Source organism: Augochlora pura, chromosome 9 (genome assembly GCF_028453695.1).
Source record: "Augochlora pura isolate Apur16 chromosome 9, APUR_v2.2.1, whole genome shotgun sequence".
Taxonomy (NCBI): Eukaryota; Metazoa; Arthropoda; class Insecta; order Hymenoptera; family Halictidae; genus Augochlora; species Augochlora pura.
In genome coordinates, this window is record NC_135780.1 from 11,316,213 (window position 1) to 11,340,403 (window position 24,191).

General features: G+C 39.3%; 2 protein-coding genes across 9 annotated transcripts in view; both read right to left on the reverse strand.

The window, feature by feature from the left end:
- The window catches only part of LOC144474665 (intermembrane lipid transfer protein VPS13A), a 14,545-nt gene extending 279 nt beyond the window's left edge, over positions 1 to 14,266 (reverse strand). Inside the window, exons 1-51 of one of the 3 annotated variants that reach the window (XM_078189773.1) lie at positions 13,923 to 14,266; positions 13,732 to 13,839; positions 13,534 to 13,660; positions 13,324 to 13,471; positions 13,045 to 13,256; positions 12,647 to 12,821; positions 12,106 to 12,578; positions 11,807 to 12,031; positions 11,606 to 11,730; positions 11,327 to 11,535; positions 11,084 to 11,250; positions 10,901 to 11,018; positions 10,537 to 10,839; positions 10,286 to 10,418; positions 9,984 to 10,214; positions 9,777 to 9,916; positions 9,609 to 9,706; positions 9,340 to 9,539; positions 9,072 to 9,251; positions 8,807 to 8,996; positions 8,577 to 8,737; positions 8,124 to 8,504; positions 7,896 to 8,062; positions 7,558 to 7,819; positions 7,376 to 7,448; positions 6,901 to 7,238; positions 6,685 to 6,826; positions 6,325 to 6,617; positions 6,064 to 6,247; positions 5,797 to 5,988; positions 5,493 to 5,734; positions 5,155 to 5,419; positions 4,929 to 5,083; positions 4,661 to 4,863; positions 4,250 to 4,586; positions 3,892 to 4,104; positions 3,352 to 3,825; positions 3,014 to 3,283; positions 2,583 to 2,945; positions 2,340 to 2,519; positions 2,139 to 2,273; positions 1,916 to 2,064; positions 1,679 to 1,847; positions 1,402 to 1,595; positions 1,146 to 1,332; positions 935 to 1,069; positions 744 to 861; positions 554 to 677; positions 421 to 493; positions 206 to 351; positions 4 to 130 (exon numbers count right to left, since the gene is read on the reverse strand). In XM_078189773.1, the coding sequence (XP_078045899.1) occupies positions 4 to 130; positions 206 to 351; positions 421 to 493; positions 554 to 677; positions 744 to 861; positions 935 to 1,069; positions 1,146 to 1,332; positions 1,402 to 1,595; positions 1,679 to 1,847; positions 1,916 to 2,064; positions 2,139 to 2,273; positions 2,340 to 2,519; positions 2,583 to 2,945; positions 3,014 to 3,283; positions 3,352 to 3,825; positions 3,892 to 4,104; positions 4,250 to 4,586; positions 4,661 to 4,863; positions 4,929 to 5,083; positions 5,155 to 5,419; positions 5,493 to 5,734; positions 5,797 to 5,988; positions 6,064 to 6,247; positions 6,325 to 6,617; positions 6,685 to 6,826; positions 6,901 to 7,238; positions 7,376 to 7,448; positions 7,558 to 7,819; positions 7,896 to 8,062; positions 8,124 to 8,504; positions 8,577 to 8,737; positions 8,807 to 8,996; positions 9,072 to 9,251; positions 9,340 to 9,539; positions 9,609 to 9,706; positions 9,777 to 9,916; positions 9,984 to 10,214; positions 10,286 to 10,418; positions 10,537 to 10,839; positions 10,901 to 11,018; positions 11,084 to 11,250; positions 11,327 to 11,535; positions 11,606 to 11,730; positions 11,807 to 12,031; positions 12,106 to 12,578; positions 12,647 to 12,821; positions 13,045 to 13,256; positions 13,324 to 13,471; positions 13,534 to 13,660; positions 13,732 to 13,839; positions 13,923 to 14,063 (10,155 nt within the window). In that variant the 5' untranslated portion in view covers positions 14,064 to 14,266. Of the gene's footprint in view, positions 1 to 3; positions 131 to 205; positions 352 to 420; positions 494 to 553; positions 678 to 743; positions 862 to 934; positions 1,070 to 1,145; positions 1,333 to 1,401; positions 1,602 to 1,678; positions 1,870 to 1,915; positions 2,065 to 2,138; positions 2,274 to 2,339; positions 2,520 to 2,582; positions 2,946 to 3,013; positions 3,284 to 3,351; positions 3,826 to 3,891; positions 4,105 to 4,249; positions 4,587 to 4,660; positions 4,864 to 4,928; positions 5,084 to 5,154; positions 5,420 to 5,492; positions 5,735 to 5,796; positions 5,989 to 6,063; positions 6,248 to 6,324; positions 6,618 to 6,684; positions 6,827 to 6,900; positions 7,239 to 7,375; positions 7,449 to 7,557; positions 7,820 to 7,895; positions 8,063 to 8,123; positions 8,505 to 8,576; positions 8,738 to 8,806; positions 8,997 to 9,071; positions 9,252 to 9,339; positions 9,540 to 9,608; positions 9,707 to 9,776; positions 9,917 to 9,983; positions 10,215 to 10,285; positions 10,419 to 10,536; positions 10,840 to 10,900; positions 11,019 to 11,083; positions 11,251 to 11,326; positions 11,536 to 11,605; positions 11,731 to 11,806; positions 12,032 to 12,105; positions 12,579 to 12,646; positions 12,822 to 13,044; positions 13,257 to 13,323; positions 13,472 to 13,533; positions 13,661 to 13,731; positions 13,840 to 13,922 lie in introns of those variants that run through there. The other 2 variants (XM_078189772.1, XR_013494766.1) reach the window with 2 other exon arrangements.
- A 406-nt stretch (positions 14,267 to 14,672) lies between these two features.
- On the reverse strand, positions 14,673 to 24,174 carry LOC144474668 (uncharacterized). 6 transcript variants are annotated; one of them, XM_078189784.1, is made up of 11 exons: positions 23,077 to 24,174; positions 21,358 to 21,725; positions 20,817 to 21,047; positions 20,533 to 20,733; positions 20,038 to 20,451; positions 19,495 to 19,965; positions 18,594 to 18,881; positions 17,664 to 18,092; positions 17,439 to 17,575; positions 17,305 to 17,363; positions 14,673 to 17,183 (listed from the first exon to the last, which is right to left on the reverse strand). In XM_078189784.1, the coding sequence occupies exons 2-11, from the start codon at positions 21,679 to 21,681 to the stop codon at positions 15,187 to 15,189; spliced, it is 4,551 nt and encodes a 1,516-aa protein (XP_078045910.1). In that variant the 5' UTR covers positions 21,682 to 21,725; positions 23,077 to 24,174; the 3' UTR covers positions 14,673 to 15,186. The 6 variants fall into 6 exon arrangements, with proteins under 6 accessions (XP_078045910.1, XP_078045908.1, XP_078045912.1 ...); XM_078189782.1 differs by having other exon boundaries at positions 17,245 to 17,363; positions 23,077 to 24,173; XM_078189786.1 differs by having other exon boundaries at positions 17,245 to 17,363; positions 19,834 to 19,965; positions 23,077 to 24,171.
- Positions 24,175 to 24,191: the final 17 nt, after the last annotated feature.

The window sequence follows — 24,191 nt, forward strand, 5'->3', positions numbered from 1 at the left end:
TACCTTGTCCACATGTAGGATTAGTTTATTATTGACTACAGTTGTAGGTGATATCAGCTGATGTGTTTCTAATGTCCACTTTACAATCAAAGATCCCCATACGATTCCTTTCTCGATAAAGTATAGACGCCTAGACAATGATAAAAATGAGTTACAAGAAACACTTTCGATTGGATAAACATTCGATTGGATTTAATCCACTCACTGCAAAGAAACCAGTGCTATCTGTTTCCCATCATTAGACAAAGCAGCATGTGCCCAATACGTATCCGCTTCCATACAAGGATTTTTATTTATTAGAGTCAACATGTGCATTCCATTCGCTTTGTGGACTGACAATATCTCGACTCCCTGGTACGAAAGAATAATAATTTTCACATTTGCAAATTAATTTGATTAACTAAAGAGACTATGTTTTACCTTATACGGATTCACGTAACGTGGTAAGCGTATTCGAAGTAGAAACTTATCACGACCTATTTTTCCTCGTGCCCTGAAACGTATGACAGACTATAAATCTGCACAATTGAATGGATTACTATTTATCGTATACCTTTTAATTATGTCCGTTATCACCTTCGAGTAAGCTTTCACGGAGGAACTCTCATTATGAAAAAGTATTGATGCTCTCTTTCCTAAGCTTCTGAAGTAATGCTTCATAGTATCTCGGTTAACAACTAAACAAGTTGATACAAATGGTTAGGTATTTGTTTTCTTGAAGAATAAATATATCTTATACTTACGATCTATATATGCAGTTATGAAGTTAGAAGTTTCTAATTCAAACTTTGTAGAAAATGAGGTATGAATCAAAGGATTCAAAGGTGGTATATCCTGATTTTGAAAGCATGGCTCTTTTGTCTATAATCAAATGCTCTCATTAATCGACCCGATAATAATTGCAAAGCATTAGTTTTATAACCGGTCTGGTTACCTTAGTTGGTGCTACGTGCAGTTCAAAGTCAAAATTAAAGGCTGTCGCCTGAATAGAGTCTGCTGTGGCATAACCCAATTGACATGCTATCTCATGGCTCAGTTTCTCTGCTATTTCATCTCCGCTCAGCATCAACTGCAATACAGAATAATTCAGAGAATAGATCAGATTATAATCAAGTATCCATTAATATTCTGTTCCATTTGCTTACGGTATTAGCCTCGTAAAAGTTCTCTCCCGATGACTTAAAGTTGTACCGATACTGATTTCCTAGAACGGTGGTTGAGCGAATCAACACCTGAAACTGTTGCATAGCTAGAGCCGCGTACGACCGTGATAAATCACCTAAAAGTTCCGCAATATTAACGGTAATAAAGTTCCTCTGGTAGGAAGGGAATCTGAAATTTCAAGATTAATATTAATATTAATACATCAGAAATATATAGAATGTAAATACTTTAACGCACTTGAATCCAGCACATTTCTCGGAGCCCCCGTTCTCAGAGTATTCAAAAATAAATCGGGCAATATTTTTATAATCTGCAATATCGCTAATATTATAAATATTAGGTATGTCTGTGTCAGCCAGCAATGTTGAATGTATTAAGATCGGAGAAATATACAACTGTTCTATTATGTTCTTCTTCTTAACAGACGAACTCTGTAACTGTCAGATGTTTGTTAACACACTAGTTGCTTAGAACTAATTTTATAAATTGCGAATGAAAATTTCTTCGAAAGTACCTCGTTATTCCTATTAGAAGGCAGGATGTGTACGCTCGAAACGTCCTTTCTCAGTTTTGCAGCAATGGAATATTTAGTCACTGGTTTCTTTGGAATTAAGTCAATCAAAGATAGAAGGAAACCTTCATGTAGATTCAAATAAAATGGCCGAACTATGATGCAAACACCTCTGCGAAACAAATTCAGAAGTTCTACTAAACAATACATACAAATATCAATCTAAAGGTGCATACTCACTTGTAAACGTTATAATTTAGCTTCTTTTGTTTCAAGCCAGTAAATTCAATGCAGTGCTTTAATTTAGGGTTTCCGTCAGAATGAATAACATTCTGCATGTTCGAGTATAAAACTACAGGGAAGGTTGTATTACTGATTTGATTATCAATCTGCGAAACAACATACACACAAATGTCAGTATCATTTTACATTCGAGCAAGAATAAATAAAAGCATAGATGTACCTGTATTCCATGCACATGTCCTTGCAAGTAAGTCAATGTCATAGATTTCCTAATGTGCAACCAAATGGCTGGAGAGTAGGTTCTTCTCAGTTTTCCAAAGAACGGCTTATTTATGTACATTTTCACAAAATCAACCTGAAAATTTACAGATATACTCACTCGTTCTTTGTCAAATGATGGAAGAGTTAATAACCTGCTTACGTCAATTAAATTGTCTAACTGAGCCTTTTTACAAGAATTTACATATTTGCTCTCTATCCATGAGCTCAACTCTAGCGATATACTTTTCCATTTTCCGCAAAAGCAGAGTTCCCAGTGAGCTGCAGAGTCCGTCACCTTAGCGTACACCAACTCCCTTAGGACTTCGTTTGATTTTGTTACCTAAAACGTATTTGTATTGAATTAATAATTAATTAACAAGCCACGTGACTATCATCAACTTACAATGCTAACGCCAATGCCAGCAAAGGAGACAAATATCTCTTTTTTGCATGGTTCAGGGTCGATAATGTTCTTCGCTTTCAAAAATACCGCCTCATGTTGAGTGAACAATAAAACCCTTTGATTACCCTGCATGTAGCTCACCCAATAAACAACAGTAGTTTGTTCTGTCTGGGAGCATTTAAATGTCGGTGACTTCAGATCCTCGTCGCAGACGTTGCTCTTTTCACTGCCGCTGAAACTCGCAGATTTGGTTTCCAACCACGTTGATTTGTTGTTGCCCTGTTTATATGAATAACTAGAGGAGGACACGCTGTTGCATGTATCAACGATCACAAGAGGAACAATCTCTTGGCCACATCCGTCCTAAAGGTAATACAATCCATAATTATTTTAAATACAGTACTTGCACACAAGGGTACGTGTACACCTGCCTTTTCGAACTTGGCATCGTATCCAGTCTTGTTATTGTTGTAGACATTCCAAATGAGTTCTCTGGGCTTCGTAGGATCATCCCATGTGTACAAAAGGCTTTGGAACGGATTCACCAATGCCACTTGTCCCAAGTTGTGTTGGCTGATTTTTAAAAACAGATCGTCGCAGAAATTATCTATCCTGACTGGTATATCGCCAGGCACGCACTTTTGGAATGTGATATTGTAAGGAGAATTCAATCCACCATCGATCTCCACGGTGATGGCCGACTAGAAGTCCACGTGATATTTTCTCATTATACAGTTTCAAAATAATTACAAGTACTTTTGGTACTTACTCCGTTGTACATTCTCAAAACAATTTTCCCCACGTGAGTAATACAGAAGTGTTGAGACACTAATTGACTGTTCCTCCACTTTATCCTCAGCTTCATCGAATCAGTCATTGGCCAAAATGGTATACTCTGTCCAGGGAGGAGGTCGTTCCATAAGTCTGCTTGATCATTCTCCTCCATAAATCTCAGAGTTCTTTTTGTTTTGTTATTGATATAGAAATAGGGTAGGAATGTTATAATTTTCGTGAAATTTGACAAACGCGAGCTCTCAATTTCCGTCAGGATTTTGTACTTCCTACCACGTTCTGTATCTGTGCACACGATCAAGGACATCGAAGTGATTCCTTCAAGACTAAATGGTAGGGACCACTCAGACTGATGAGCTTTCAACCTGACCGTACCCTTCTTGTTATTTTTCTGAGAGAATATGATCAACTCTTCTTCGGGAACTTCATTGACTACATGGGAATGGCACTCCTGAAACAATTTTGTCAATCCATCAAATTGTAATTTTACTAAAAAGAAAAAAAAATGAGTGGTTACCTGAATATACAAAGGCAATCCAGACTTATTTTTTATCCAATATTGAGATTGAATAACAATGTGCCAACTTGTGATCTTACACAATTTTATATTCAATAGGAAAGGTTTAGTCAAGTCCGATTCACTGTCCGCTGTCATCAGAATAAATTTCTTTTCCAAGTTGGTATTCAATTTTGCTGTGCCGGTCCAATATCCGCCCAAGTAATTCTGGATCTGCAAATGGATAAGTAATTACTGCTATTTAATAATCTATTATAAAACCATGAACTATAGTTGTCCCCGATTTTTCAAAAGGTATGAAATAAAATATTAGCAGGAAAAGCAATGACACCCAGCTCGATGCATTAACGCCACGCACCTTGAATATAAATTGTATATCATTGTTGCAATTCAAGGAATGCATATTGATTTTCTCTCCGGGTTCAATTTTCACCTCATAGTTGATAGATGGTATATTGACGTCTACAACGAATGGTAACTGATTGTTGAAAATAAGGGGAGAGTGGATGCTTATCAAGTAACTAGGTACTTGGCAGCTTGGTCTTGTGGTTAATGGAACTTCGTTGCAAGAGACCTTGACACAAAACACAGAATGATTCTCATCCTCCTTCATTTTACAATAAATATCCTTCGCTACATTCTTCGACGCGCTCAGTTCCTTCCAATACATTCCTTCTTCGCTGACATGATACTTTCTGCAAAAGACATCGATTATTCCGCACACCATTGGCATTCGTTATTTATTAAATGCGTTTGTACGTCCACTTACTCTAAATAAGCAGGCAGTATATGTATAGGAAAATGGTAAGCTATGTACAAAGGAATATTGTAAGTGGAATCAGGCTCAATAATTGTCATTCTAATATTGTCGTCAAATGGATTTGTCGGCACGCCTATAGAAGTTAGTCCCAATTTGTCCAACAATGATTTTTTATAGTAAAGACCCAATGCATAAGATGTTTCATTTCTGATCTGCAATTAAAATACAAGATGTGTCAAACACTAGCACTACGAATAATAGTAGTGTCATAGTTTACCTGCAACGGTGATCGTACGGTAATTGTACGATGCAAATAATTATTTATGGTAGCGTCAATAACCAAATTATAGCGGATTTCATGTCTGATTGGTCGCAGTGGTACCAAATTGCAACCTTGTCGCATAGGACAGTAGACAAGTACGTCTTCGAATCCTGAATGCAACAAAGAATCTGTGAGAGCTAGCGCCTTCGGCAGGCGCAGTTCTACGGAAAACAATTAATACCTTGAACAATAATGCGCAATACTTCTCCTGTGATTGTCTTGTATATTCTGATGGAAGAATCGTCTTGAAATATTTCCTTAATCGACGTCGTGTGATTTTGCAGATTCGGATTAGGATCTGCGAACTCCATGTCATTCTCTGCCCATTGCGGACTACCATGAGTAGACTGAACCTCTGGTTCCGGGCTACTTGGAACACTCCCTGGTGAATCTACACTGTGGTAGCCTTGGCTCGCTATAACGCGAGTAGTTGTTTTGTTATCTTCCTACAACAAGAGGAAACAAAGTTCGAATGAAATTCAAAAAGACATTCAATGTATCTCTAGTGTGTACCCTGACATTTTCCGAAACAAGCAGTTCTATTCGACTTTCGTGACCGATGGCGTTCTGCAGATTGAGCTTTTTAATACTGGTAGGTACTATCGGTATTCCATTGTTGGCTTGGTGGAATGCATTCATGATAACGTCCATGACAGCAATTAAGTTCGGTGTAATTATAAAATTCAATTTCTCTTCCGCGGAGATAGTGATGTAAACAGCCGTGTCGTTGGATTTTATCGATTCGCGACCGATCGGACCAACTGTAATTAAACATTATTACATAAATAATTATATTAATTCATGCTGAATACTATTTTCTCACAAGAATCCACGTTGCATTCCGGTGTCAATTCCAGTCCTTCGTCCTCATTTGTGCTGGAGTTATCACTATCGCTGTCCTCGTCGCTGCTGCTGTTACTATTGAATAAATAATTGGACATTCTCGGCAACTTTTTCTGATTCTCGTCGTCATCTGTATCAGAATCTTCATCATACGGGGCATGCAATTCTATTTCTGAAATATTTATAGTCACACTTGAATTCTGTATTTTGTTTTAACAGAAAGAAAATCGTGTTTGAAGTGTACCACCATTTGACTTTGGCATAGCCACGTTATCCGGAGATATGAAATCCATATCCGTAAGGTGTTGCTCTTTTAAGGTATTGCGCTTTAACATTTTCTCAGTCTTCAACGCGTCTTTCTTCACTTGCTGTGTTAGACCAATTTGAGCGGTCCAATTAGAATTCACCATGAAAGCCTCACCGTGGCGCATCTGTGAATAACACAGTAAAATCCAGAGTAAAGACTGACGGTAAAAGACAATCATTTCTTTAATCGAACGACGAATACCTTTATTACTAATTCCCATGGTCTGTAATTGGTATCGTCGTCAGAACACAAATCGATTAATGGTTCCCAGCTCTTGTAGTCCGCATTATAACAGAATGCGTGGAATTTCATGCTTGACTCGAAAGAGAAATTATTAAACCAATCATTGATGGAGGCAGTTACTATGTTCTCCATCTTGATAACTGGCAATCTCTCCGTCGAGTACTCAATCTCCAGTAATACAGAAATGACCAGAGGTTTGAGCTGCAAGGTCACTACTTTATCACTGCATTCGCACAACAGATTCAAATCATCTGTAATGTACAATACAAAGAAGACGTTTTTGACCTGAATGGAATCTAATTGACATTTGAGTCTCACCATCAATGGTCTTTTTGTAAGGTACATTTGATATTTTCTTCGGTGTCCACAAGTCGAAGTGCGCATTGAAATCCTGATTGAACGACTTCTCTTCCGTTTTTACGTGCATACTTTCCAGAAAGCTCGTTGCTTCGTTCAGTATCTGAAAAAAAGACATGAACATGTATTATCTTCGTTTAGACGATTCTTAAACATGGAAACTTTATTGCTGCTCACGTCGATGAACGTGTGGATGATTTCCGCAGTCAAGTGTATGTCGATGGCGTTAACAGTGACGGTAGCGTCGGCATTGAACTCCGGCGCTTCTTCCTTTCTGCAAATCTCGATGTCGCAAGGGCATAGTATCCAGTAAGGTGTCTGTTTCGCGTAGTTCCCTTGCCTTTTAGATTTGGCACGAACATCGGTGAAGGTGCAAACAATTGACGACGAACAACTGTGCCTGCTGCTCTCGATTGTCACCTCTGCTTGCAGTAGAATCACATGCGAGTTGCTAGTCTTCTGCTCTCCGAAAAGCAAGATCTCTGGCTTGTGTATTCTCACAGAAACAGAAGCATCTAGACATGTAAAATAGCGGTTAGTATTACGATAATGTATGACATATTAATATGTTGTTACGTGACAGAGAAAGTGATAAAAAATAGCTAAACAGAAAACGACAATCGAAGCAACATGACGTTACAAACGTATGTACCTGGCTCTTCCTTAAAGTATTGTGCGTATTTTAATTTATCTCTGTCTGCGCTGACAAAGTTCCTGTTCTTGATCTAAAGGACACACGCATTGAACAATAATTTCATTGTTGCCAAATGGAGACTGGAGTGCTCCAAACAGTTGTGCATCCAATTGAACAGGATCAACAGAACTTTTACTTACTATTTTCTGATTGTTGCTCTCGTATCCGTGATTAATGATTCCTTCCTCGATCTGGTCGGCTGGTATCGAGTCCATGATGTATCGTGTCAAATGCATTACAAATGGCACGGATAGATTCATTCTGACCTCTTGAATTAGCGCGTCAAGGCATTTTTCTCCGGTGGGGGCACGTGTGTACGCAATGTCAACGATAGGTGACATTGACACAGATATACAGGATTCTGGATGCGCTCCGATTAATTTTGCAGGCGATTGGATTATCCTTCAATTAAAAAAGAACAGTGACATTAATACAATTTATTCCTAATCGTAAATGCGGAGGGTAGAAGTTTACAGACTTCCTCATAGCTTGAGAATCCTTCCTGGTGTCTTGCAAAATACAACTCTGAAGAGACAGCTTCATCTTCAAACTCTTGTCGCTGTAGACAGCATAGGTGTTGATTAACTCTCCAAAAGTTAATCTGCATAGACCATGATTCAGGTCACGGACGGGTGAACTTAATACCTACAAATGTATTAAGAACTTAGTTTAATAATAAAGAATGCGGTATAACTAAAACTTATACCTCCTCCGAATCCAAGAACAAATTTAGTTGCAATCCTTCGAGTGTTAGTTTCGCATTAACTTCGCACACAGTGTTCTCGTTGTGGGTAAGAAAATCTTCCAATTTCTTCACCATCATATCTTGATTAGATTTTGTCAATTCTTCTTCTACGTTCAAGTTTGTTTCGTTTTCGTGTATATCCTCGAACAGTATGATCTTCGAGATATTGTCTTTCCATACCAGAATGCTTGACTTTAAATCTCTTTGGCTAAGATTGATGTGCACGAAATCCATAGTACCTTGCACATTAAACAACCCATACGTTTGAAACTCCATCGCGCTGCGATACTCAGTTTTCCTTTTAATGTCGAAATGAATGTGTATGGGTTCCACTATCGGTTCCTACGAATCAAAATTTCTTTAATTTTCCGTAAAAAGCACATTCATAATAGACGAATCGATAATAAATTTTACTTGAATTTCCAAATCCCTACTGAGCGTCATTATCGCTCTGGATACAGTCAGATTCTTCAGTTTCACCAAAATGTTATCAATTATCAAATGACTTCCATCGGTTCTAGAATTTTCGGTTGATTGATCGACCTTCTTGAAAAAATTTTCCATCGATAAAACACCTAAAAGAAATAACGATCTTAATAATTGCATTCATTTAATAATCTTTACTATTTCTTAGTCAGCACAACCTGTATTTAATACCAAAAGACTAGGAACATCTTTTCTTTGCGGTAGAAGAAATATAGGGCCTTGTATATCGATAAAAATGTGCAGTTTTGTGGCACTCTTCTTAAATTCTTTGATGCCGTTTCGGATTTTATCGGTCAAATAATTTTTAAATTGCGTACAGTACGTTGAAAGGAATGGCGCTAAAAAATGCTGTGGAATAAATTGCATTTATAATTGTTTGCAATCTCAGGACTTTTTGGAAGAATGCAAGACGAAAATCTGTACCTTTAAATCGTGTAATATTTTAGAAACTAATACACAGTTAATTCTCCCAAAGAAGAGCTTGAAAGTCCCATCCGACATCACGTCATCCTTCTTAGTATCGATGTCGGAACATGTGTACAGTTTTGGCATGTGTCTTACATATTTCAAATCGAGTACTTTATCTTCATCAGTGGTTAAGAGCTTAAAATTTAAAAGAAAAACTCAGCTTTAATACATGAAAGAAGCTTTCCAAAATATAGTAAATATAGTATAGTATAGTAAATCATACTTTTGAGTATAGAGTATCGACGTGTAAGTCTTCGACGAATAAGTGTCTCAAATGCGCGCGTAAAACCATCCTCTCATTGGCATTATAAATGCAATCGTTCTCCAATCCAAGGAGTTGTATTTCTAACAGGTCCATGTCTTTGTCACAAAATCGAATAACAAGTGTGCTAAGTCTTGCAGAATAATTCAACTTAATGGCACCTGAGGAATTTTAATGAAAATTTAATTTTATATAAAGGTCCGCAGATTAGTTATTATTCCATGCCCTACCTGGAGGAATGGGGGGATCATTATCTTTTATTTTCCACTGTGCTATAGTGCGGAATACTTCCTCTGCAAAACTGATTAGATTGTTCTCCTCGAGAGTACTGAAATTATTGATGATACTCGTTATTGAAAGTAGTCCCCTTTAAAATAACAAGCGTAACAAGTACTTACTTGATCAAACCAAACCAATATTCTCGCAGTTTCATTAGCGCCGGTCTGTGAAGATTTATATGAATACTAAAAATGTTTACGATGAGCGATCTTTCGATGCTTCTGAAATGCGATTTAAAGTCGGGGCAGTTCGATTTCACCTGAAGAATTAGAAGCTCTTAGAAAGTTGAAGAAGGGAATTATAATTGGAAGTATTCACCGACATACCTTACGGTACGATACGACAAGAACTTCGTGGGAATCTTCAGATGATATCAGTTCCAAATAGGATCCTGTTACGCCCGCATTAGTTTTGTCCACCAAAAGTATAGATCCTACACCAAACTGAATTGCTGGACCATACACCATAAGGGCAGTCTCAAGGTACAATCCATGCAGCCTCAAATTTAAATAAGGCTCTTCTTTTCCATGATTGAAGCTTACCAAGTGAAACGATAACTAAGAATTTAGAAACATTATTAGACAATTATCACGATAATTAAATACAGCAAACTTTCATGCGCGAATACCTCTCCAATGGCAAATCTTAGTAACAAGTTGATATGATTGCATGGGGACACGTTATCATCGAATCCAGATAAATTGATAGTTTTAGACAATAATTCCAAATCTTCTTCACTGATTTCCGAAGACACAACACTCCTGCCGACATAAAATACTTATCATCAACCATTTTCTTACGATTATCTTAAAAAACAAGCAGTCAATGAAGTATTAATAGATATACATTTAAAGTTAGTATTAAGTCTTACTTCGTTACCTATCGAGTTTTTGTTTCTGCATGTTACTCCCCAACAATTCTTTGGTAACATGATTGAACTTGTTCTGCAATGTTCCAATGGACAGCATGCATACGCTGCGCTGAACATTTTTCAATATTTTTATCGTCACAACAGTGTCATCGGAATGCTTCTTTAAACTGTATTGTTTCCAATTAAAGTCGCATTTTTTAAAATTTTCTTGATAGGTCAGCAACAATAAATTCAAAAAGTGAACAATCATCTGTATCTTGTTTTCTGACAGATTGAATTTGATGCTTGAAATCGATACATTCACCTTAGTCCTGTGAAATTAACAATTTCAGCAAACTCAATTGCAATTTCTTTTAAATTATAAACACACACCTGGGTAATTGATGGTACTCCGGTTTTATACTATACGAAATAGTTGTGTTCGCTTGCACTTTTTGTACAAAATGACACTCCGAGTCTTTTCTTTTTCTGGCCGTTCTCCAGTCGTCTCCTGTAATGTATATCGAAGATATAAAGAACCATGCCCGAAGTTCATTAAGGAAAAGTGAAACATACCTGAGTGACAGAACAAGATTTGTGCTCCAGAGAATACTAAGTGTATCCTATCATAGAGCAATTCTTCTAGTTCCATAAGCGTGGCATCCTCGAGTTGCAAGTTGGTCGCTTGGAGTTCGTTGGATATACTCACGTTACCAAAATCCAAAACGAGAATGTGTCCGCCTCTAAAATCCCCTCGTGTTACGTATATATTCAATCATAATTATATTACATTTAGAAAATGTTTCCAGTCGTACGCACTTCTGTATCGATCCGTGTTCAGGAAAAACGATGTACGGTCCTTTAATGTCAATTTTAAAACTGATTCGTAGGGTCTGGGAAATAATATTGTCCGCCAAAACCAACAGATTTCCTTTCATGTACTCATAGAGCTTATACATCCATAGAATCGTGGTACGAATATATGCGTCGTTCAGTTTAAAAAACTGTATAATCTCCATCGCGGCGTGCTGGAATGAGATCATAATAAATATGTGCATTTCCATATAATCTATATAGTAAAAATCATATCATAATTACATGGTAATAAGTAATTTCGACGGGTTCAAGTTTTAAAGAAACTTCGAAAGTTGGATCCACATTATCTCCATTCTTCTCGAAGTCTATTGCCAGGAAGTTGGTCGACACGTTGTCAAAAAAGTTGTCTAAAATTACCGAAAATTGTTTAACAATCATGAAGATCGTAAATCAAGTATTCGCACAAAAGATTCGGTGAAATACCTGTAAGAATGCTGTCTACAGTGATTAGAGGTACCAGATCACCTTCTGGAGTAACACCTTCCACTACAAAGCTCTCAGCTCGAGCGGACACCTTAAAAGCAGACACGATCGGTTGTATCTCGACGCTCGTTAGAAATTGCGTCATAGTTATAACAAGAATTTCTCTGTCGCTATTGTTAAGAAAACTCAAACAGGCGTTTGCTAAAGTGAAATTAAATTTATAATCTGCAATCAAAAATTATATGTATTAATCGTAGTATATATATTGTAGTAATTTGTATAAATATTTCTAACTGTACCATTAGGTTGTGGTGTCTTTTCAAACTTCAACTTTTTTTCCAATCCGTTACTAATATTATTTTCGGATAACATTTTGGTTTCGTGCACTTCGATGTTCTCGGAATTCCGAGTTTCTTCTATAGATGAAAACGAATTTTGTTGTACCGTATTAACGTTACTCATATCCTGAGACTTCTCTTCCATAGTTTTATTTTGCAACTCTTGTCTGGCGTGTTCTCTCGCGATTACTATGTTCAGTATCGTCAAACAATCTTCGTATTTTTGTAAATCTAACTTCAGTTCTGTATCATTCGGCCGAAGTAAACACTGGAGACATGTTTCTTTATACTTCCTGTAGTTTTTTCTGTGTTCAACAATTCTCGGCCAAGTATAGGGTCTCACATTATACTCTAGAATTGAATTGTATGCATACTTCCACCAAGCCAATGGATTCGTCGGCACAGTTTCATTAGGACGATACTTGACGTAAGGTCTACAACATTATTAAAGTAAGTACAAAAAACGTTCTCTTTGAAGGAACGTACAGTTTAGATCGCGTACTTATTGATAATTGCACGTTCCAGCGAATCATAAAGATGACAGAAAGTAATATATTGCTGTTCTGTAACTTGCATCGCGACATCGTGTAGAACTATATCGACTAACATACGACATGCTTGTGCCTCGTTTCCTTTGTGTATAATTACCTTTATTTTTGCCGTGAAAGGTTTTAGAACTAAAATACCGTCCAAATAGTGTTAATTCCAATGAATAAGTAACTATTTTGTAACAAAGTGTACCTTGCAATGACATACTGTTTTCATCAACTATAAATTTTGTAAAATGCTATCAAATTCAATTGTTCAAAAGATGTAAACATTTTTTTTATAAAATTTTCTTGGGTTTCAAGACATCCTAGCATGTCATTGCAGAGTTTTAAATAAAGCTTACAAACATACGGAATTGAAATTCCTTGTTTCCAACACCAAAAGTTTGAAGAGACTTATGCATTGTGTTTTTCCATTCTAAGAATGTAGATATGTCCCAATCACACCTGTTGCTCATGAGAGAAGATTCAGTGTCATGATCCATATACATGCTGAGAGATTCTGCTCTTACTAATTGGTAAACTGTGTTCACATTATTTCCACAAACACCAGGTTTCCACTTGCTAGAATGACTTCTAAATTAGCAAGATATATTTCATGGATTAAGAAATAAATTGAAGAAACAATTACCTGTTTGTAGTCATCACAGATATACTCTGAATACAGATACCACATGCACACAGGGACTCATTCAATTTCTCTTCATATCTAATATGTACATTGTTGATAGTAATTTGAAAGTTCTTTGTTACCAAATTGAATATGTTATCAAAGAATTCTAAAAATTATTCTTTATGTTAACAACTGCCTCAAAAGATCAAATTTAACTTTATAAGCTACCTGCTTTATGAACATCATCCTCCTTTAAATCTTCCAATGTCTTTTTCTTGTCAGCCCTTGTTAACTTCTTTTGTACTTCTGCATCATAGGTACCATATGCAGCAGGTACAGCTACTATGTACACATCCTTAAAAATTGAAATAAAACTGTCATGCATACGGTTAACAATTTATGGCAAAAGAAAAATGAGTATTCTACCTCGATACAGAGGATAATGGGTTGAGAAAATAATCCAAACCATGGAATCTTTAAAACGATCTTCCCAATGAGCCCTACTTCTACCCTGATGGGTAGACCAAGCTGGTACTGTAAAATCACACGAATGTCACTGTGATTTTGCATTGATAATTGGAAATGACATTTCAGGCAAAACACAGCAAAAATCTTACCAGAGCCTCAGGTTTCAATTTGAGATCGGTTAAACACGTATCACCGGAAAAAATCCCGACGTTAAACTGCTCGGTGTCCAAATCTTCGACGTACTTGCCCAAAAGCCGGTTCAGGAACGCTGCTACAGCACCCTCGAACATTGTTCTGCATTTAAATGAATCGACTACCGTTGTTTACCTGTCACATTCAGTGTGACACTGTTTTCTAACACGGCTTCCTTTCATAACCTTAAGAAATTCATAAAATAAATTCTGTCATGCGCGACTCTACGACAAAGATTTTATTGATCCCGCTGACTCTCCTCGGAATTTCATCTGCCGATGAACGATACTTTCGCGCAGACCTGTTTTCCAACTAACTTCTGTCCACAATCCATTCGTTGTTATATTCCAGCAGTAGGACTTACTCCTGTACGCTTTCCTTATTCCCTAAGTTGGCGCGTGCACATCCCCACCATTTTATTCGGCATCCAATCTGCAGTTCATCCTGTCTCAGCAGTGAACCGTCAACCAGTGAGAGCAATGAAAATTTTTGCATCGACCTCGCTAACGGCTCATACTGCGGCTCGGAGGTATGCAGGAGAAGGACCTATTATTGTTATTCATTTCAACGAATTAAAATACATAAAATACATTATATGCAAGTTATAGCAATTTGAATTTGTTAAATCGAAACTAAAGAACGATCGACGTAATTTGCGGACGATATGGAACAGAATAGGTTTTACCACCAATCTATAATAGCACTTGTTTATTATTGTATCGTACAAGATTGATAGTTTTAACTCTTGTATTTACAATTACGTGTTATACCAGGTGAAACTGATAACCGAATGAAATAAGGTGGTTTCGGTAATTACGACACGTTTAATCTCAAAACGAGTTTGATATATAGTGACTATGATCGGGCTCGCTTATAATCACAATGGCGGCACTCGATGTTATTATTTATAACAAAAAAATTTCATCTGTACAGAAATGTTACAATAGCGAACAGGCGAAAATTAATTGCACACTCGTTCTCATGCAAACTTCTTAAATAAAAGCTAAGACAGCCGCACTACGAACAAATCAAACTCCTCGTTTCCTTATGTATGGCCTACTATTTGAATTGTAACAATAGTTTGAATGATTGACTCTATGATTCAATGAATGATCTAAAAAAAGTTGTACAGAAACGCCTAAAATGCGTCACACAACGACACTCAAGTATATATATATACAGAAATGTGTATATTACATGATCGTTTCCCTATAACTGTTCTTAAACGGTCAAATGTTTCGTCTCTCCAGTATTCGGATCCACTAAAACTTTCTCCTTACAGCTATTTACGGTCGAACTGTTGCCGAATGAATTAGTATCGCTAAGGGGGAAGAATCTTCCGTCTTGATATTCTTTGAATAATAGTTCTGGCGACTTCTGTTTCTCCTCCTTTCCACTGTTGGATAGTTTCTTCATCGTTAACGTTAAGAACTCTATGATTAGATAGGATTCAGGCTTATAAAGTCTAGTAAAGTGCAGCCTGATATGTTCGCCAATATTTTCATCCTTTCTTGGTCTATAATCGCAATGGGGACAGGACGGTGTCACTCGTTCTATACCGTGGCGACGTTTGTGGGAGTCCATAGCGTCTTTATCGCAAGTCGAGAAGGGACAGCTCTGGCAGCGAAGGGTATCCGCTTCTTCGTTATGCGAAACGAGCATGCCTTTCTTTTGCATTAATATCAATGATTGTCTATCCTGGTTGGAGGCTTGCATACCACCATAGTTTAATATCGTTGCCCCGTTCAACGCCATCGTGCCGGATGAGCTGCAAGATGACTTAAGAGTCTTCCCAGAACGGGACACGGATGCTACATTATCAGAAACAGTGTCGCTATCAATGATAATCGTGTCGTCCTCGAATTGTCTACGAGAAGCTTGAGCTTCAGCGTTTGCCTGGTGTTTCTTCAAATGCTGGATATAATTCGCATAGTACTTGACAGAGTAATCGCACGTGTCGCAACGGTATCTTTGTTTCGCGCCATGCAACGTCAGGTGAACCCTGTATTGTTCCCGCTTCTCGAACGCGGATGGACACTTGTGACATTTGTATCGTTTCTCTTTCAATCTACCATTTCTCAAATAACCAGGATAAACAAAGTTCGGGTTACCTCGCATGTACAATCCAAATTGAGGATCGGAAGGTGGCGGTGACAGATTCGCAGCTATCTCGTTAGTCTCGTTTTGTCGTCTATGAACTACCTGGTGCTTCACTAGGTTCTGAGCAGTCTTCGAGGAATAGTCGCATTCAGTGCACTTGAATCTATTGTTTGATCCGTGCAGGGTCATGTGATACTCCAAAGCATCCAACTTAAAGTAACGGGCAGGACATTTGGCACAGGTGAACACTTGGTTCCCAGTTCTCGGTTGATTTGTGTTGCTAATATTGTTAAAATTATTACTCGAGGTTTCTGAGATTTCGACGACGATCCACGCGACTGTAGACGTTGGATTGCTTGAATCCTGACCACCCGCTTCGACGCAAGCCGTGGTAGGAGGAGGGTATCTTTGTGAGTGACCGTACAGAGACAATAAATACTTTGTACGCTCCTGATACTCTGTGGAGTGCGCCTTTTGATGGGCCAATAGGTGAGCCGGCTGACGAGCGGCGTACGAGCACCATTGACACGAATACGCCAGCTCTGTGGAATGGTACCGTAAATGGATCCTCAGTTCTTTTTCGCAGAGGAACCGCGCTGGACATTTGCTACAACAATGCACCAATCTGGAGTCACGCAGATCCGGCTCCGAACCTAACACAGGGGTGTGTGTAAATCCAAGAAGTGTGGTCAAGTCATTCAGTTGCTGAGAATCGGGTCTGGAGTCATCTACCAAGCAGTGAACGGTACCCAATGACCCCGAATGCATTTCCGTGTGTGCGACCATGATTTCCCGACGGGTACAGGTGAAACTACAGTCTGTGCAAGCGATAACGGGCCCCTGACTGGGTGTATCCAAATGCATGGTCTCGTGATCCCGAACCTCTGCACGTCTAGATGACACGTATGGGCAATGACGACACTTCAACATCTTCGCGAGGGTGCCGTCTAGTCTAGACACCCAGACCAATGGCGCGTCTGGCAGTGCTCGAGTATCCAACAGAAGTGGCGGCGGCGCATTAGCGTTCTTCGAAGCGTTTGATATACAAGTCACGTTATTCTGTGTAGTGATGTGAATCACCTGTTCTATAGACTTCTCCTGTTTCATGCGACTGGTATCTGAAACGGAAAGCAACAAATGATACTCAACAATGAATAGCCAAAAGAGCAGCAGACTTACTGTTATCGGAATTAGCCTGTTGCGCTTTATATTTAACCGGTGAAAAATTATAATCCGTACTCTGTTGGTGCACCACCGCAAGCTCCTCGCCGTGAAGCCTAACGTGATCCAGAAGTTCTCTGCAACGATCAAACATACATGATGTCTTCTCTCCAAAAATGTTCAGTTAATTTTTACAGAGTACAAATACATACGCTTTCGTGCTGACATAATAAGGGCATAGGTAGCATTTAAAAATAGCTTCCAAATTGGGGCGATGATGAATTCTATGCATGGACAAAGTTGCAGCGTCTGGCGCTGAAAATGGGCAGTCTCCACAACCGAATGGATTCTACAGGGAAATATAATTCGTGTTAAAGCACGGGTATTATAATGAAAAGATTGAAGCATTTATTCATAAAATATGAAATGATGTTTACTTTCTCGTCTTCATTGCGTTGCTCTAATTCGCTATGCGATTTTACGTGCAACGATACAGTTTCTCTATTTGAATGTCTAAAGTTGCAACGTTTGCATTTCCACATGGTGCGTTTATTGTCATCGGAGAGCGTAGCGGAAGTGGATCCACTCTGTCCGTGTGGCGTGATTAAATTATTTTTTAGCAAGGATTGACCTCGATTTCTAGCGGCAGCTTTTAACGGTGGCGGTGGTCTTAGGCCAATATTGATAGTATTAACATTACTTCCTTCGTTCGTTGATACAATCGAAACCGGAGTAGAACTAAATTCCGGCGTTTGCAAATACTCGTTACTATTCATAATCAATAACTTAGTCGGTGGCTCATCGGAATTAGACTCTTCTACGCTACGCTCTTCCATATTTTGCTCGTCCCATGATTGTTGTTCCACCTAAGAAAGTACAGAAACGAATTACGTTTTATTTGCAGTCCTTTCTACCATATATACGCGAAACGTCGCAGTTGCGCGGCGAGAAATAGACTCGGCATAACTCGGCATAAAAAAACGACTAATCGGCACACTGAGAATTTCTTTGGAAAAACTGAAAGTCACTCTCGAAGCATCGAAACATTTAAATATTATTCTTATTATCGTGTCGGTTTCAATTACTAAGAATATGCTTGTAATTTCAATAAAAATATGAAATCATAACACCAATCAAGTGTCCAAGCGCTCCGATAAAAATCAATTTTTATTTTCCCATCGAAATACGTTTTTCATTGTTCTATGGATAGAACAGTTAAAAAGGATCATCACTGGTGCTTGTCGTGAACGTAAACAGAAATAAAAGTGCTAGGATCAGTGCGCCTAAAAAATAATATTGACAAGCACTGGTTCGCTAACAACTAGTAATCTAGCTCGGCTTAATGTAAGTGAAATTAGTGCTTTCACCTGTGCAAGATACTTGTTATACTTGGAATAATTCCGTCGACCGGTTTCATCCGTCATAAGTACCCTGGCAGTCATATGAACTGGATCTTTAGCTGCTTTAAGTTTAATATGTTTTGTGATGTCCCACCGCCAGTTAGAGCGGTATGCGCACAGGGAACACTCGAATGGCTTCCGATTTAAATGACCGACTATATGAACGTGAAAGCGACTTGCGGTGGATGCCCAAAATGGACAATGCGGGCATTTGAATACCCGTCGGCCACTTGGATGCGCTGAGGTGCCTTCAACCTAACAAAAGATTTTACTGCCTTTATCAAAATAAACTGTTAAACACGTTCGAAACACAATTGGCTACGGTCTCGATCGCCATAAGGGAAACATTGAAAGCACATTCTTAATAATAAAAAGATGTATGTACAAACATAAACAAAAAGAAACAAAAAAAATATTGAATATACAAACACTAACAACAATTTATCGTAATAGCATTGCATACTTAAAATAAATGATCGTGACTTCGAGTTGAAGTACGTTTTAAGTATGTTTCATCCGAGTTTGTCATTCTGGATTATTTCCTATATCTTAAATGTTTCAATAAAATGGGAAAAACTATCGAAACACTGAAGCTAAAGAAAATGTTTCAGATGATAAGATCGGATCGGGCACTCTGCGTATTGTGTATTATTATGTAATGGCCATACGGGATGCTTGCAATCAAAACATTTAGTATATAAAAAATTAACGTGTGTACAAGATATATGTTATGTATATAGTCAGATCTGTTGACTCTCGTATTGCAATTCGTCTATTCATTCGTGTGCGTGTGTTCATTTCATTATTCCATGTGCACGCGGTTAGATAAAGTATGTATAGATAGATTATTTCTATAGAAACATCATACCGATGATCCAGAAGAATTGAGTCCACTGAGATTTACGTCCCAATCCGTTTGCGCTGGGAATGCATATTCACCGCGATACGAGGTCACACGTAGTTCTGAACAATTCGATAATTTTTCTAAGCTACTGTCTATGGACGCATCGTTATTCGTCGAGCGACAACACTGCATATGCGCTTGTAGATCAGTCGAGCTTTTGCAACGTCTTCTGCACTTTGGGCAACGCGTCGTGCCCACAGATACACTGAGAGCAGTGTGGTGTGTTTGTTTGTGACAAGCCAGCTCCTCCATGCTACTAGCTTTAAATGTACACCAGCATTTCAAATCGTTCGTGGTACTTACTGCTACCTCCGCCACTCCGTTATTTATTGATGCCGATGTAGTAAGTTTTTCCTTTAGCTTATCAAAGAAGGACGCATTTTTTTTTTCAAACAAATCTGCTGCGTTATTCGCATCCTTCTTTAAGTTGTTGACCTGTAGGAAATACGTTCAGATTACTAACAAACAAAGTTCATAATAACAGATTAAAAGAAAAAGATGACTAACTTCTTTATTTCCATACAACCTAGCCAGTTCTGTGTCTCTGGCAATTTGAGCGAGTTCCGGTCGCACTCTTACTCTCGGAACTTTTAACAATGTCGTGGAGGATCCACCGGCAGTACTATTGGATTTAACAGGACTTAACGGAATTAACATTGGCAATGGTTTCCTAGACTTATTCGGTGTAACTGGCGCGTGACATTCTGCTAAGTGTCTCTGCATTTCGGAATCCCACGCGGTAATGAACTGGCACCCCTTCTCTTCGCATTTCAGTGCTATGCACTCTGCATTGGCTATTGCACTTCTTTTATCTTCTACGGAATTCATCGACTGATCGGACAGAAACGAGTCACCAGGACTTAAGGATACTGTCGTGCTTCCGGAAATATGAAGCGTTTCCCGGAAGTCACTCGCGCCAACCTAAAATTAGAATACAAGTAGATTTGAAGCCCGTCAAGAACATGTCCATAAATATTTATCGACATAACTGTCATATTTTACCTGATTATAACGCTTAGGACTATTTCTCGGCTTACGCTCAAAGGGTGCATTAGACTTGCGATTAGTCTGCCCTACAGGTGGCTCATGGTGATTGGTCTCGTGCACTGTCAAGCTCTGTCTGATATCAGCTGTGAAATTACAGGCTCTGCATTGAAAAGCTCCACCTCCACCATGGTTCCTGGTGTGTCTGTCTAAATTCCACTATAAAAGATAAGTTCACATTTATTGGTTTTTTTTTTATGGAAACAAACAATTTACCACATTCTATGGAAATTAGCATTAACCTTGTATGGCGTACGAAAATCACAGGCATCACACTTAATCATTGGCATAGAATGATACTTCACATGTTTTGTATAACGAGCACGCACATGTGTTACATAAGAGCATTTAGCGCATCGAAAAAATCTCCTTTTTAAATGATGCACTCTTTGGTGGGTTTCAAGGTCCCTTGAGTTTAAAGCAATATATGGACACATTGAACATCTATTTCCAGCATCGCGTACAAACTTTCCCTGGAAACCATTAGGTGCTCCTTGTAAAATCAACAAATAGTTCAATCTAGATTATAAACAATTTCTTGAATGATGTAAGTGCCCTTAAGGAATATCTTGTATTAATAAAAAAAAAAAAGAGTGAACAAAAAATATTTTCAAACAAAATTATTATAAACAACGTATAATTCTCAAATAATTCTATTTTATTATCATTCGGTGTAAAATTTAATTATATTGTATTTCTATTTGTGGAAGCGAAAAAGTAGAATATCCATTAAAAATTTCACTTCCCCTAATTCGAAACGACAAGAACGATAACAATGTATACCTTTTGTTTGTGCTCCTTTTTCAGATGATCGAGATAAGCCTTAAGACTCGGAAGAGGCTTCGACGGTTTGCAAGTTTTGCACTCGTAACTCTGCGAGGGCACCGTACAGTCGAGAAGCTCGTCGTGCTCGCCCTTTAAACTGTCCTTCGCGGAACCATCGTCTTTATCTTCGAACGAAAGCTCCTCGGAGCTCGTCCGCGATTCTTGTTCCTTCATCGCGACCTCCTTGTGGTCTTCTTTAAGGTTACCTTCCTTCTGCGGCTCGTTCTTGGACTGCTGGGGTCGTGGCCGAAGTGCACGCAGACGGGGCAGCCTTCCTGACATCTTGGACGAGGCTCGTTCTGTCCCACGTACGTCCTCCTGTGTTCCTGTCGCGCATCGGGAATACTCTTTTTAATTCCCCTCAGCCTCCTCACGGGACCGTGTATATCGCGGCAGGGTAAAAAAAAAGGAGAACGGCATTCACTTCTCCATCGGTCTACACCGTTTTCTCTTTCCCGATGACATTAACGTGACGAGCCGTGGTCTACGATCGCGTACATACATCTCCCTCTTTCTCTCTCGCGCCTTCTCCCCCCTCCCTCTCTCTCTCTCGCTCTCTCTCTCTCCTCTGTTCACGTGTATGTGTCTTTGAAACGATTCTCTAACCGCGAATTAAAATTCATCGGTTTCCCGATCCGACATTCGATACCAAAAGGGAACACTTCTCCGAAATCTCCTGGCTTATCGAACCGTGACGAAGGACCCCGTGGTGCACGTTACGGAAATAAACGGAGCACCGCTCGGTGGTCGCGCGATCTACACGCTACACGCCGCCATTTTTCTTTTTCTTCGGAATGAAACTCTGATGACGAAGAAGACACCGAAATTCACCCACGAAGAGACGCTTGCCCTCTGAGCGTATACCCGCGCGACGTAATATCAATAACAAGAAAATCATGTTTTAGGAGTGTGTCCCTCCATCGATTCTTGGATACCTGTGCTAAACGTCGATACGTGGCCCGCGCAGACACATCGATCACTGGAAACTAGTACTCGCGTGTTCGTAAGATCGCCTGACCGATGAAATCGACGAAACGTATCTTCATCGGATCGTTAGAAAGAAATATTTCCGGTGATCTCGGAAAATGTATGCTCCGATTTTTTATTTACGATAATTTTACCACCGCGTTTATTCCGTTGGCATCGACTATGCCGAGCTACAAGGAAAATAATTAAGTTCTCCTTATCGGAGGAACAACTAACTGGTCGCCGAATAAAACTTCGTTTGACGGTCGGTCTTTGCTATTCTCGACATCCGGTTCATGCGATACGACGGCCGATCGCAAACGAGTCATGATCTCGTCGGTACATTAAAACATTTTTCTAAGCATAGATTTCTCGTCGACGGTCTGCGGCGGCGATCTATTCGACGTGGCTTCGTTATTCGATAAACCGTGTAATCTCCGTGCGATCCGTGGAATAAAAAAAGACTCGGATCTGACGGCAAGGTGTATAACGAGGGACAGAGAAAGAAGAGGATCCAGTTTCCCGAGACGCGTACACGATTTCCGTTTCTCCGAGCGATTTCCGGTTTACGGTCGAACGCTTGCCGCTCTCCGACAGGCCGGACACACGGTGTGTTATGTGCACGTCTCGAGGCGTGTGCGTGTCTCTCGCGCGAGCCAACAGAAACGGGGAGGAGAGAATCAATCTCGGATTCGCTGACAGAAAACAAACCTCGAACGGAGCAGTTAATTCAGTTGCAGTAGTAGGTTATCTTCCGGATCGTACGACCGTTGGGAATAGGTACACGGCAGATTGATAAATCTCGAGCGGTCCGCAGTGCCAAACGAGAAACGGTCGCCGGATTTTACCATCGCGACGTCCTACGATTTCGATGCCCGAGAAAATCGGATACGCTGGTTGGACCCTCGGGCTCCCTCCCTTCTTCTCTCTCCCATATCGCTTTGGTTCTCCTTACGAGTCTGCCGCGGGGGCCACGCTCGTGCTCCTCTTATTATCTCGATGCCCGTACTTTATCGTTGGAAACACCTCTTCGTCGTCGTCGGCGTGTTTAACAGTAGCCGACGGACCGGAGGATGAATCGTACGAAGACTACGAAGGAACCGAGCGAACCAGTAGCCCCTCCCTCCTCTTTTACCAACTCGGACAGGAACGTCGGCGAGGCCGAAGTGGCGCAGGTCGGGCGCCATCTGCAATTCCAATTCGGATTCTGGTTGTGGTAACCAAGCAAAGTGTCCTCGTACGCCCCCACTTCCTTCGCCTGGTCTCATCCTGCAGCCCTCGGGCTTAAACCAGCAGGAGCATTATTACATATATTTGTCAACGTGAAAACTACAAATCTAATTCTCTCTAATGAAATGATCGCTTGCGATCAAGAATCTCAAGAGTTTTCCCAGTTCTCGATCATTATCTCGAGAAACATTGTTTAGAAACGGCAACGCGAACATAGAAATATGAAACATTCACGGTTGCAAATGACGGCTCCTATCTAATCATTCAAATGGTATGCACTTTCAGTTGTCGAGGACTTTGTTCCTGTTAACGTCGACAGCCATGATTGAGTTAATATAATTAACGGAGAAGAGAAATATTAATTGGTACATTCTTAATTTTAGATTTATTTTAATTAATTATTATCGATTCTTTGTCGTGTAGAAGCATCTGTAACTATTCTTTCATTTAATTTAGTAAAGATATTGAATGTCGTTTTAAACATCTGTCAACAAGAAAGAATATACGTATAATGTCAATTAGTCCTGTCATGCGAATGAAATTGTTTCAGCTTTCATTCAAATTGTTAAGTATAACGCTAACGTAAGTTTCCTCTT

Bases quoted from the DNA above. Each gene is read 5' to 3' on its own strand.
- LOC144474668 (XM_078189782.1), bottom strand. From the start codon at position 21,681: ATGTCAGGAAGGCTGCCCCGTCTGCGTGCACTTCGGCCACGACCCCAG. The intron at 19,966-20,037 runs GTTAGTCATCTT...TATTTCCTACAG, and splicing joins GGTTGTATGGAAATAAAGAA to GTCAACAACTTAAAGAAGGA. The intron at 17,184-17,244 runs GTAAGTCTGCTG...TTTCCGTTTCAG, and splicing joins ACAGGCTAATTCCGATAACA to ATACCAGTCGCATGAAACAG.